The following is a 14,108-nucleotide window of genomic DNA, read 5'->3' as shown; positions in this document are numbered from 1 at the left end:
CCATAATGTAGCTTTGCAAGCAAGGGCTAAATTGTCTTTTGTTTGTGCAGGTTTTATAACATAATGTGCTGCTGTTGTGATTTTTTCTTTAATAAGCTAATTTCAGCAATATATTTAGCTCTGGAACTAAGCCATACTGTATTGCTGGGTTCCATTTCAGAAGAGGAATGTGTAGGGTACAGAATGATCAGAAACCCTTGCTTCAAGCGCTGCTGTCTAAAGCTTTGTGCGTGTGATCTGTGCGTTCAGTAATGCCCATTTCAGATCTTTATTAACTCAGCTGTATCCGTAGTTGTTGTGTGAGGGGAGAGGCCACACAGTGCTGCTCGGAGAAGTCATTTTATTGCAATTAACAAGGCCATCTTTGTGGCAAAAATGTAGAGGTAATTTCCCCTCCTGCTTTGATGTGTGTTGAGTGTGGGAAAGCTATGCTGTGCTCCAGGCAGCCTTCGCTCCTCCGGACCTCCACCGTCCAGCCATGACCAGGAGTTGTTAAACAGTTTTTAAATTGAGAAAGTCAGAGTTTATTTGTAGCTACAGATTGCAAATCCCAGGAGACTGCATTAGACCAGCAGACTGTGGTGCTTCTTGCGTTTGGAGCTGGTTGCAGAAATGTGGTGGAAGGAAAGGTTTCCCCTCGTGAGGGCTGAGCCCAAGGGCTGCTTCTCTTCACTGGCAAAGCACAGCTTGAAGGGTCTCTCCTCTCCCCCTTTCTTTGTTTTACCTCTCTCAACTTTCAGAGGTGCTGTAAATTCCTTAAGGCTAAATGTTTTATGTATAGTTAGGTATTTTTATAGCCTGCTTTTGAATATACTGTGATGTTTTACTAAGTTGGGTGTGCAGTAAAAAGAATTGTATACAAGTGTAAATAAACTGTTACGCTGATACTTGAAGAGAGGAAAAAAATATATGAAGTTGTTTGTTCTACTTTAGGAAGGCACTAAATCACTGGCTGCATCTGGCCCTTTCTAGCTGGCAAGAGCAAGTGTAGACAATGAATGTAGATTTGAAGCAAGTGACAGAGGCAGGAGGGAAAATTAGGTTCCTCCTTGAGGCATAACCACCTTTCTGAAAGTCACTGTTAAGGACTGCAGATTATTGTCACTGTTTAAAAGCTGCATCTGTCCCCCGCCTCCTGACAGAACCGTCACTGACAGGGGAGGTGAAACCCCTCATCCCAACCTTGTGTGTTTGTAGCCCTGTTTATTTTACTGCCTTCTGACTGTTAATGCACTTGCTAGCTCAGATGCAGTCTCTCAAATGGGATTAAACTACCTTTTCTTACATTGTTGGCCTTTGTCATAATCTTTCAGACACATGTAATCATTTGACCTTTGATCCAGGTAATAAAGATCAAATGCTACAACTTGTGCTGATGTGTGTTTCTTTCTATGCCCATTTACAGCAGCCAAAGTGCCAGGTGAGTATCCCCTCCAGGTCAGCAGATCTCTTCCACAGCTTGCTGAAGCATAGGAGATGTTGGCTTAAGAGACTTTATACATAAGCATAAGAATTGTTATTTTTCCTCATGGGTTGCTTTAGTCTGACGAACAATTACAATGCATGTGACAAATTCAGTAACTGAGGAAAAAGTATTTGTTAAATAAAATCTTCCAACGAGTCAAGATTTGAATCCAATGGAGGAGGAAGGTAAGCCTTTATTAATTTTACCTGGTCGGTGGTGTTTTAAGATCTGATCCACCCTCTCAAAGGTACACTGTTCTTACATTGTCTTCCACATGCTGCTTTTTTTGACAAAACTGAAAACCAACTGCAAAATGCTGCCTTCTAGCACAAATTGACATGTATAGGTTGGGCAGATGGCATGAAATTTGCAGGGCTACTCGACCTGAAGGATAAGGACAAATTCAATTCCTACGTAGTGGTTTAGAATGATGTACTCAAATTTCCAGGTCTTGTTGATCCTTGTATGTTCTTGGGTAGTAACCACACTTGGATCTTCTTGGCTAGGCTTTCTTCATTGTTAATTCTCCTGTGCATTTATGTTTGTGGGAGAGGTAATTTTGAGAGTTTTGAGGCTGCTTTCTGGATGCAGTTCTTTATTACCTCCATGCCCCTGTAGCACAAGGACTTTCAGCAGAGGAGGTCCCCAAAGCTCTGTGACCTGTGGGGCTTTCATTTCCTGCTGCTGTAAGGAACTCATGCCTATGGTGGGGCAGCTCCCCCCAGTTCCCAGAATGTCCATGGCTGAGCGCAGTGCTGCTGCTGAGGAGGAGGATCACAACTGCTCTGCAGAGGGAAGGCGGCTCTGCCCAGGTGCCACCAGTGTGGTGGAGCTGATGGAAGGTGTGCTTGTGCCAGCAGGGAGATGCTCCAGGTTAGTCAGTTAAATCCCAGCTGGAAGAGTGGCTGTGTGAAAACCAGGGTCTCCTGAGCAGGTTTGGCACCCGTCACTCCAGAGCGAAGCAGGTAAGTGCAATGAGCAAACACTTCCACAAGCAACAGTTACTACTTGTAAGTTATTACAAGCCCAGTGCTGCTATCAACCACAGTTTTAACTTTCTGCTTGGGTACAAGCCTCCAGCACTCACCTTTGAAAGCAGAATAACCTTGAAGAGAAAAAAGGCAAACCAGAAATGACTGAGGAGGTTACTGGGAGGGAAAAACCCCACATCTGCTGCTCACCCTGGCAGCAGCTCACAGCGTAGTGTTTGTTCCCCCTCTGACAAGGGATTTGTGTAAGTGTGTGTGGTGGTGGTAACTAGGCAAACCCTGTCTGTTTAGAAATGCCAACTGTGTTCTGACTATTCCAGCCTCGATCCCCTGAACACTTAAAAGGGCATCCAAATCTTGCTGACATTACTTGAATTATATCAATGAGCTAGAGCTGTTCTTTAGAAGAAAGACAAAGAATGCACTGTATATTTTTGAGTTTATAGAAAGCCTTATTGAGGTGGGTGGTTGATACCTTTCTCCTGCTCTTTCAGCAACATTAACAATCTGAAACTCCCCAGGGTAGCTACCCCGTGCTCCTAAAAACTGTAACGTTGTATAACTGTTGGATAGTGATACTCACCAGTATATTTTTTTTTTTTCCACCTGTGAAGTGATTGAGAAAAACAAATCATAGTGTTACAATATCTAGAAGGCTTTTGAGAAGCAAGGGACCTTGCTATATTCTTTAATTTAGAAGCTGAGCACAAGGAGAAGGGTTCTGGAAAGGGGCTTGTAGTAATTACATTAGTTTTTCTTCCTTGTTAATGGTTAAAAGTCAAACTTCAGGTGTAGCTATTGCAGCAAAGTAGGATCTAGTTCTAGTTCTGTGCTCTTTTTACAGGAAATAGAAAAAGGCACATCTGTTGTATTAAAAATGAGCAAATAAAGCTGGAAGAAAGATTTTTGTGCTTGCCAGTTGAGCTAATTCCTCTCTGGCAGACCAGGCAAGTAGCACTAAAGCTCTACACAGTTGTTACCTGATGATTTTCTCCCAGTAAGCTGCTGCTGTGATCACGCTGCATATTTCTGTTCACGGGAAGTGGTGTGTAACAGGTGAAAATTCCCATTCCCAGGCACTGTTCCCTCGTGTTCCCAGGCAGTGTGCTTGTGCTGCTGCAGGACACTTGGGCCCCACTGTTTTACGCTTAGGCTGTCTCAGAATAAATATTTGGTGTGGTCAGTGAAGCCTGACTCTATTTGGCACTGACTGCACGGAGTGAGAGACAGCCTGTTTAAAAAAGTGGTACCAGTGGCACCAAGCTGTTTCCCACGACAGCAAGTGTAAACCTCTGCTTTTGTATAATTCTTCATTTGGGTTCATTCTCATAAAGTGCTTGTGTTACTTTTGTAAGTGATCAGGACTTAAAAATTATTAGCTTTTTACTGTAGTTAAACTCCAGTTGCCTTTGAATTCCATTTTTCTAAAAGAGAAACCATAAAGCCATGAATGAAAGTTTAATGTAACTTTGTTTTAATTGATGACAAATAAAAGAACCAAGGGCTCAAACACTTTTAAAAAAAGACGACTGTTCCCCAAAGTCTTGTCTCGAGCAAAATATACAGCATATATATATAACATAACTACATTCAAATACCAAACAGAATTTACATTTTTCCCAAATAGAGAAAATAATGCACATGATTCACATACCTTAAACCCAACCAATAAAAGAGCACTGCCAATAAATCAGCAGTTGGCAATTGATCATGCTACTATGTATTATTCTGAAGTATCAACAACGTCCTTGGAACGCACAACACTTGAGAGTTTTCAGCTGATAACGTTTAACCCTGCTTTAAAGTCCAACTGTTTAGAGACTTACTTGTCTAAGAGCTGTTCAAATTTAGGGTTAATAAAAGAAAATCCATCAAATGCAGACTGATCCATGGACTCGATCAGGTTTTTGTCACTGTATGACAGTTTTGGCTTCTCACTCAGAAATTCTCTGTCAAAGTTGTTGTAGTCACTTGCTGACTTCTGCATTAAACAGAGAGGGAAGGCAGTCTGAGACAAACTGTAATTTCTTCCAGAACAAATTGCTTAAATACAAAAGACTAGGAAGTAATTTCTTTAGCTTCTTCCCTTCTCTAATGCCCATAGAGGGGAAAAAAAAAAAAAAACAAACACCACCTTTTTGCCTATTTTAACAACACTAAGATTGCAACTTGGCAACTGCTTACTGTTAGCTGAAACCAAATAGCACCAGGTTGCTTTGGAGAAGAACCACCTGGATAATGTTTAGAATTACCCAAAGATCCACTATGGACAAAAGCAATACAGCATTTACCTTTAAGCCCAACATTTCTTGGCATTAACCAAATTTAATTAATTCCTGAAAGCATTTTACAGTCTGTACTTGCTCAGAGAAAAAAAAACTTAAGCCCTACTGCAGTTGCTTTCTGTCTGGATAATGTATCTATGCAAGTTTCATAAAAATTCATGTGACTAAAGACCATGTTTTACACTCTGAACCTCCAAAGTTTACTTTTTGTAGGGTCCTCACATTTCCAGAGTTCCCATTTCTGTGGGAACATGCAACACGAAGCCTTCTGTTCGTGAGTGGGACAGCTCTCCTCTGAAGTAGGAGCTATCCTCCATCAAGTACGTCAGTACACTTTGAGGAGACTTACCTCCAGATCATTTACTTGTACCCAGTTCAGAGTGGTGGAAAACTGGTTTGGATTTTTGACCAGGTGAGATGAAGCAGCAGCATCCCACAGTGTAAGTAATACATGGTCTGTTCTTTGTATGGTTTTTCAGGTAACATTAGGCATGTATGTTAGAAATAGTTCTAAGTTCAGTAGTATAGTGAATGCATCTTTTTGCCCACTGGGAGAATCTCGGGTGAGTTTGAAAGAGCACAGACTTAATGCTTGTAACAATATCTGCAGGCAGTTACTGAGTAGTCTCAAGTTATTGGTCCTTCTCCCATCTGGCATTACAGAAGAGAGAAATGTAAGAAACTATCAACATTTCTGACATCGAGGAGAATGGATATCAGTTCTATTAGTCAATTTTCTTGAAGATAATATTTGTAAAGAAGCACCTTGAGAGAGTAGAGGAAAGCAGTCTTAACAGGAATATTTGAGGGTAGTCAAAGGAATATAGTGCACCTTTTTGTAACTGAACGCTCTAAGAGCAGTGAGGCTTGAGATAGCTAACTGTCTCATTTATAAAATGGGAGGAGAAATCTGCAGTAGGGGAGAAGTTGTCCCTTACCCCTAGGCCGACATTTGCAACACTGCTTCAGTACAGTATAAAGAATAAGCCCCGTACCACTTTTGGCCTGAAAGGAGGGTCCACCTCTCTCTTCTCCAGTGCCGTCCAGTTGATGGTTTTGAAGAAAGGATGGTCTCTGATATTCCCAGTGACCCCAAGTCGTCTTGTTGGATCCCTTTCAAATAGCTGCAAGAGAAGACGCCAGTAAAGCCTGACATCTGCTCCAAAGGTAGGTGGCAGTGGAAGAATAATGGGTGTACTGCTAGGAGAACATAAGTGCCTAACAGTAAACAGACCATTCGTCTTCAGTCTGACCTGGCTTTCCCTTTGTAGAAGTAATTTGCTTGCTGGTAAACAGCTCCTTTTAAAATCCTGGATTTGTCCCTCCCCAGACAAGTACAGTACTGTGACCCACTCGTCGATCATCAGCCCTACCTTTTCTAATATATCTTTTGATTCCTTGGTAATCCAGCGTGGGTAGTGAGGGGTGTCCACTCGGATTGACTCAAACAATTCATCTTCATCATCCCCATGGAAAGGGGATTGTCCAATAAGCATCTCATACAGCAGGACCCCAAATGACCACCAGTCCACAGAGAACGTGTAGCGCAAACCTTGCAGGATCTTTTTCCACAGGAGAATTGAAGAGTATTAGTAAAAGGCAGAAAAATACACCGAAAACAGAAGAAGGATTTAAAGAGAATTGTTAATAACTAAGATTTTGGGAGGAGGTGGGAGGAAATCCAGCTATTTGACAAATTGCTCATACTGATGCACATCTGTAGTTTCATCCTTGGCTGCTATTTGTGCAAATGTAGACAGCTCAATGGACAGGTCTTTGCTCTCATGCAGAAATGCTTTCCCTTAACTTTAAATAACCATATATTTAGAAAATATTCTCTCTAGTTTATTTATAGAGTGGAAAAGCAAGTAGCAAGGAAAAGTACATTACTACCAAACAGCCTTTGACATAATTCATAGGTTTAACAGTTAACTACCTTATTTGGACTACTTTGCCAAAAAAGCAAACAAAAACCAAACCAAACAAACAAAAAAACCACACCAGAACAAACAAACAAACCAACCCCAAATACACCACTACAGGGAATTTAACTTGGTGAGATTCCCCTTAAAAGTTGTTTTTTCTTTGAGTTTTGACTGTTTGCCTGGCCACAAGTCAGTTCACCATCTGCAGCAGATATAATGATATTGCTGGAGCCCTGGGTGAATGTTTGCTATACAGGCAGGAGGGAAAATCAGCTGTGCAAAAACCGAATACCTTAACATTTCAAAAACATGAGTTTTTAAACTTGCAGCTACAGAATATTTACAAATATCAAGTACCTCCTATAGAGGCCTCAGATTTAATGTTCTGGATTTTTTTTCTGTGCTAATATTTTTATGCTTCTGAACTATTAGTCTACGAAGAGCTGATCAATCAGAGCAGCCATTCCAACACCAATGTATTAACTCCATCCCTGCAGCACTGATATACTGACCTCAGGAGCAATGTAGTCTGGGGTCCCACAGAAAGTGCTTGCCTTGTTCTCGCCAACAACATTTTCTTTACACATTCCAAAATCAGCTATTTTGATGTGGCCTTCTTTATCAAGCATCACATTGTCCAGTTTTAGGTCCCTGCAAAAAGGGTTAAAAAAAAAAAGTTACATTTCAAGGACAAGTAAGACAACTTCTTATTCAGATGCACGCGGGCTCTTCAATGATAAACACCTACCCTACATCATACAAAGAGGCTTTTCAAGAAACTAATCAACACAATGTGTACAAAATAGTACTTTTATGTTTTGGAGGCAGTAGGGTGAAGGGAAGAACTCTCTTGTCAGAGGCTGAGGTGTATATACAGTGTGTGACCTTATAATCCTCAACATTTGCTTTCAGATCCAAAAGCACACCCAGTGCTTCTGTTGCTTCTGGAAGGAGGTGTGAGTTACTGCCCCACCAGCTGACACAGCAGGGCTGCACCAACTCCACAGCTCAAAAGAAGGATTGTTGGATTCTTAGTGCCTTTGGCAGGGGCATGAATATTCGAGGCCTGCTCAGCTTTTAATACTATGTGGGACCTGTTCCTAGTTACAGCATGAAGGGGTTCATGTGTTGTGGCCATGGTCTGTGAAGTGTCCTATTCATGTCTTTTTTTCAGAATAACACTACTCAATCGAGAGCTCTTTACCAGCCGTTTCCAAAAGCTACATTCCCACCCTTTAACTGTGATGCATTTTTTTTGTCCATCTGGCTGCAAAAGCACATACAAAGGAGGGCAGGCTAAAGGAAAAAAAAAAAAACGAACAGCCTTTCTTCTTACCGAGAAAGACTTGAATAGAGCAGATAATTTTACTTGAAAACAGGGTAGTCTTTTCTCCTTGGTAACTGAAGTTCCGAGTATCAGCTACTTACACTGCTCAGACAGTGAGCTGCAGCTCGAACCAAGAGTCCCTGATCTAATGCAACACACCATAAATCTTTTCATGTTTGGCCATCAGCTGCTGTTCACCTGAGGAAATGGAATATATCTGAGAGGGCGAATACTCATTGTAACTTAGGGCACTGCACTTACCTAGCTACAGCAAGTGCTAAAACCTCTTGTATGGATGTGCACTTCCATGCAATCCAGTGCCTACCTAAAACTGCTCCAGTCAAGTTCTGTGGTTATACTGGTAAACTTCCCCTAGGAGACAGGGAAAAAGAGTGCCTTTGGTTTTGCTGGAAAACAGTACTGTTCTCTGAAGCACTTCAGTCTCCTTCCAGGAACATTCTAATTTACTGCAGCGAAATTTTAGCAAGCCTAAAAATGCTCTAGAAAATCTGGGACTGAAGGGTTTCATGCTGATGACAACATATCCTGGAGATTGATCCTTTCCTGTGTAAAAACCTGCAGGAGGCAGTGGGAATACATTTGGGTACGTTAAGCACCTCCCCTGGCTTCTCCAAGAGGCTGGTAGTCTGATAAAAATCACCCATCTTCACCAAGGAGGATTCCTGTGGTGTCCATCCTCTTCACAAACACTTTTTGTGAAACGCTAGTCTCTAAGTTCAGAAAATTGCTTTGAAGAGTGGATGCTCCAACAGATGTTTCCTACTTCTGTAAAGGGAGATGGACAATGCCAGATGTTTGGGGGCACATTTATCTAAATTACCTTGTGTAACTTGTTCCTTATCATGCAGCCATTACCCTTCATACCTGTTTCTAACCGAGGTAAGAGCTACCAAAAAGTGCTTTAGACCTGGGGATGGGGTGAAAAGGCAGAAGAAAGGAAATTGAGAGAAACACTGCATTTAAAAATACCCCTTCTGATCTCTTGCAGTGTGGGTATTCACAAGAAGAAGCAGCTGATCAGGATCTGGCCACTGATGTTTCAACCTGGTGAGGCAGAAGCATCAATACTGTGGTTTCACATGGAAGGCAAGAGCAGATGACTTTCAGCTCAGTGGCTTTCATATGGTTGGCAATGTTGATGGTGTCAAGGACCCTCTCCCTTGCCTCCAAACTAGACTCATGATTTGAAGGTAACGTTTAAAAAATAACTGAAACAAAACTGTTTTTCTGTAACATAACACTCCATCATCCTGGTTGCCAAGGAAAAGGCACACAGATCCAGATTCACCTCAGGCACATTAATGCCCATGGAATAACATCAGCTCTTTGACAGACAGATTTTACTTGTTATGTCAATCAGTGATGCAAAGATTCCTGAAGTGTTAAGACAATTCTTAGGTCCCACTCTGGAGCTAGTCGGTACTCACCTATAAATAATGCCTTTGCTGTGAAGAAACTGTAGCCCACATAAAATTTCAGCTCCATAAAACCTGAAAAGGCCAAAACATTTTTTAATCTGTCTCACTCAGGTAAAACATAGGCAATGCAGTTGCCCAAGAGAGCTTCTGTAAGCATCTTTTGGTGGTTGGAGACATACTGTACCCTTCTTTAGATACCAATATACCTGTGGCCATAGAGCTGGCTGCTGTGCTCTGCAAGCGAGTCCCTTCACCACATACCTGTAAGTATCTAAACCTCACCTCTCTCCCTCTGCACCTGCCCACCTCCAGGAGGTGGAAATTAGCATTGCTTCAGGGGCATTCTGTTCAAAAAAAGAGGTGATAATCCAGAGGATATGAAGGAAAACTCTTAAAAAATGCTTCCTCCCACCCCCAAAATGTATTGGAAGCTTTTTATTTTTAGGTGAACAAATACGAAATTCTTTCCACTTCTGTATAGGAGAATTAATATTGACCTAAAACTTCAGAACTTGGTCCAGAGAACTTGGTGCCAGGAGAAGCTGCCAGGTGCACAGATGTTAGCTGGAGTGCAGATAAGCTGGAAGGGCATTGCCCAGCTCTTTGCAGGGGAGAGTGGGAAGGCAGCTTGCCCTGACCTGTAAAGCTGGCTGCTACCAGCCACTACTTGTACCCGACCCCTTGATCTCCTCCTATCCAGTGTTCCTTAGTACAGTGCTCAGTAGCACAAATAACTTTCCAATCTGGTTACAGGATAACACTGGTGCTTACTGGTAGATCCACTACCCTGCACTGTTACTTTTAAGGTCTTGCCATGCACGCTTTCAATAATACAATTAAAACCCTCAGGCTTTGGGGTGAGAGAGGTAGAAACTGACCTAAATGATGGGTAGAGTAAGAATAATACGATATTTTTGCAGCTTTTAAGTCTTCAGCTCCACTGATCTTTAAGACGTGGGTTACTGATGCAGTTGTACTTGCTAAACAAAGTGTTTACCCATTTTATTAGTATCTTGTGGAATGTGCAGGTTATCCTTCTGTACTGTGTCATAGCAACTTAGCAACACAAGTAATACAAGTGTTTTGTTTTTTCTTTTTCTCATGCTATTTTCTTATTTTTCCATCTAAATACTGTCCTAAGGGACATTGAGGCTGTACCTTTTGCTTTTCATTCCTAGCTCATGTCGCAGTTTACTTCTCATCCCTAGGTACAAGCATCCCATAAAGTAAAGCATCACACTGCTACGTAAATTAAGAAAACCTCACCCCACACATATTTGAGTGAGCTGCTTCATTGTATTAAAGCAGGTCTTAGAAGTACCTTTTCAATTGTCAGCACTAAAACCACAGAGACTGAAATCATTCATGCAGATAATAGGGACTGAGGGCTGTGAACTTACGTTGCTCTGTAGAGATCAAAACGCCCCTTGTCTTGTATGTGGAACATCAAGTCTCCCCCATTCAGGAACTCCATAACAAAGAACAGATGATCCTGTTGGCAAATAACCAGAGAATGGAAAAATGACTTGTGCTATTCTGGCAGCGTGTGGAGTAGCAGTGTGGCTCCTGGGGCCAAGCAGCCACTTGCCTCCTCTCCTGAAATATTTCTCTATTTCATGCACTTCTAAGAGCGTGTGAGACTCCCACAGATGTGAGTAACCTGGTCTTGTAGTGTAACACTAAACAGCTGATCTTGTGTTCTGTGCATTTCTAGAATTAATAGAAACATACATTTAAATATGTACTGACTTCTACCTGTGAACAGTCATCTTTTCTTCTCTCACTGTGAGTAAAGCTAAGATTAAGGATTTAAATTAAACTGCTTCTTATTCCAGATTACATAGGTATTTATCTGATCTCATTCTCTTCTCATTAATGCCTGAGGAAGCCATACTCATAGTTACTTCACTCAAGGCCTGTGAACTACTGCACAGAGCACAAGAAATAGAAATTTAATTCTTGCATCACCGAGTTACATTCACTTGACTAATGGGAATGGCATCCATTAAAAGACTCCATCTATTGTGTTGCTGTTGCCATTGGGCTTTTTCTTACCTTTGTCTGGAACGTGCAGTACAGATGTGTGAGAAATGGATTTTCCCATGCGAGTGCAAGGACCCGCTTTTCCACCATGGTGCACTCCACATCATCGTCAATGAGCACCACATCTTTCTTCAGAGCTTTGATAGCAAAGAATTCATTCTTCCCTTTCAGCTCAGCGAGCAGAACCTACAAAAAAAAAAAAAAAAAACCCACAACAGATGAGATTACAGCACATGCAAGAAAGGCTGTAGCTGATGATACCAATAAAAGGAAGTCAGAGGTGTTTGTAGCAGGAAAGATGAGTGTGATCTGGGAAGGTGAAGCTGCTGGGCATGGAGGCGAGGAGACGGGGCTCAAGGACCACATGACGCTGGCACAGCAGCATCCAGGGCAGTTTTTCTGTCCATGTCTTACTCAGAGAAGACCTGTAAAGCCTGTTCTTTCATTAGAGCTGTAGTTTCACAGGTGGCAGTGGACAGAATCTCTGGAGGTCCTGGGGCTCCCCCACACCTCCCCCTGCCATCTCAGGAGCGTTACAAAGCTGTGCTGTACAGAGTGTACCAACATAAAATACCCTTTTGCACTGTGGTGCAGGAAAAGCAATTCTGTCTTAATACTAAATAATGGAAACTTGTGCATTATGAATCACTTTTGAGTTCACACAAGCTTTGGGTGATGTATTCATAGTGTTTTTGACAAAGATGACTATGTTCAAGGCTGTTAAAAGACTATCTCCCCAAGCAGCTGTAACAGTGAGACCTTTCTGGTTAATGAAAACAGCCTGTCACATAGCAGAGATCAAGCACAGCAGTCACCTTGAACTCTGTAAGTTTGTTACGTACCTTTCCGAAACTTCCTTTCCCTAGTACTTTGTGGAAGACAAAGCTGTCTATGTTGAATTTTCTCCTGCTTGCAATTCGCGATGCTGTCTTGGCTGTGCTTCCCTCCCAGAGTTTATCGTACTCACTGCTATCTGTGAGTAGAAACAGGGAGTTTAAAGTTCGATAGATGCAGAAATACCACATGACTCAGATCCCCCACACAGAATTAAGTCCTGACATGCTATCTCAGTGCATCTGCTGCTGGAATACCAGTGAATCCAAACATAACGGTCAACTCAAGCTTATAACAATGTTTAAATTACACGAGTATAATTGATAGTGTTGGTTTTGATTGAATCTGTGATTGTTTCTGATGCTGAGTTTAAGCAATACTTGGCCGTTATAAAAATCAAAAGGTCCTAACTTTCCCCTCTGACTCAGATACAGAGCATAATTTGGAGAAGATACTTTACAAGGACTGCTTGTAAACAAATTAGTTTTCTTCTGTTAACAGAACAAATTAGTCCCTCAACCTAAGTAGGGAGGCCATAAAAAGATCTGATGTATGCCCAGTGCTTGCTAAGAAGCACGATCATACAGTTTAATCCTGATTATAACCTAAAATTAATAGCTGTACTTTTTTTTTTCCCCTCCACTGCATAGATCTGCTGCGTGACTAACAAGACACTGATGATACCGTGCAAGCATTTTGCAGAAAGGTGGGTATGTACCTGGAGATTGTGGTCCATGCATTTGTCAAAAATTGCATGCATGTTTTGTGTGACCAGGAGAAGGTAAAAAGAAATATATGCTTCTTTTAACAGTGCTCATTGAAAAAAATTGTTTAATGTAAGGCAAGACGAATACTTAAATTGTAGCTTGTGTAGTCTGGTAGATACACGGCTAAATTAGAACAGTTTTTCTCACCTGTTGTATCTCCTCCAGGAGCTCTAGGTTTCTTATCAAAATCTTGATAAATACCAACGCTTTCTACTGATCCAGAATCAGATCTTCGTGTAGATTTCTGAGGAGGGGAACATTTGAAGCTATATTTGTAATTACTTTAGAAATACGTACAACAATAGCTGTTAAATGTAACATGATGGCAGTGTAAACTTTTTTATTATTGTTGTTATTATTAACTCCTTATATGTATCTTTTCTCAAGAAGTCTGGTTGATAAACTATTTAGCCATATTCTTTACAGCTTCAAGATCAGCCAATTGCTTTACTTCTTTCACTGCAAAAAAACAGTCACTGAAATTCCTTCACAGTCTGTGTTGTGTTTGCTGCAAAATAAAAAAGGTCTAAAGGTTTGAACCCTCAGTGGGAGGAATCTAAACTGTGTGGAAATGTCCCCTTGTACATATGTTCATTTTAAAGAGGAGATGGGAATCACTGTCCTACCAGACATGCTGAAGTCTTATCTGTGTGTGACAGCTGTCTTTAGTACAGGGGAACACACATTTATGGAAGTTCCCCAAGATGAAATTTTAGCAATGAAAAGATGGAACTTTTCCGTGTTGTGCAAGAACTGATGCAACTGCTCTCAATCTTTTTTAAGTAAATATCCTGTGAAAGCTAAGGAACATTCAACTCAGAGGAAACACTGTTAGCTTTTGTGATATATTTCCCTGTTTTGTTTCAGAGCTAGTACCTGAATCTTAACTTGCAAGTCAGAAATCAACCAACTACAAGAGACAGTCATGCTGCAGAAGATGAACAGTGATAACTATGGCGCCAGTGTTATTGGGGCCTGTGTTATAAAATTCCAGAGGAGTTTTCTGTGAGTGTGTATGATATATATATATATAT

At 41.3% G+C, this 14,108-nt stretch overlaps 1 protein-coding gene across 1 annotated transcript; it reads right to left on the bottom strand.

Moving 5' to 3' along the window:
* Positions 1 to 3,911: 3,911 nt before the first annotated feature.
* On the bottom strand, positions 3,912 to 13,318 carry LOC103772630 (protein kinase C delta type-like; the record flags this gene model as incomplete). The annotated part of the gene is made up of 9 exons (XM_008939974.1): positions 3,912 to 4,435; positions 5,735 to 5,863; positions 6,113 to 6,301; positions 7,177 to 7,315; positions 9,440 to 9,502; positions 10,831 to 10,922; positions 11,486 to 11,659; positions 12,316 to 12,446; positions 13,222 to 13,318. Coding segments are annotated over 9 exons (1,173 nt in total), but the record flags the coding sequence as incomplete, so codon positions are not given.
* Positions 13,319 to 14,108: the final 790 nt, after the last annotated feature.

This window comes from Merops nubicus, unplaced genomic scaffold, assembly GCF_000691845.1.
Source record: "Merops nubicus isolate BGI_N331 unplaced genomic scaffold, ASM69184v1 Scaffold53890, whole genome shotgun sequence".
Classification (NCBI taxonomy): Eukaryota; Metazoa; Chordata; class Aves; order Coraciiformes; family Meropidae; genus Merops; species Merops nubicus.
The sequence above is the reverse complement of the archived record's forward strand: the minus strand, read 5'-3'. Positions and strand labels throughout refer to the sequence as shown.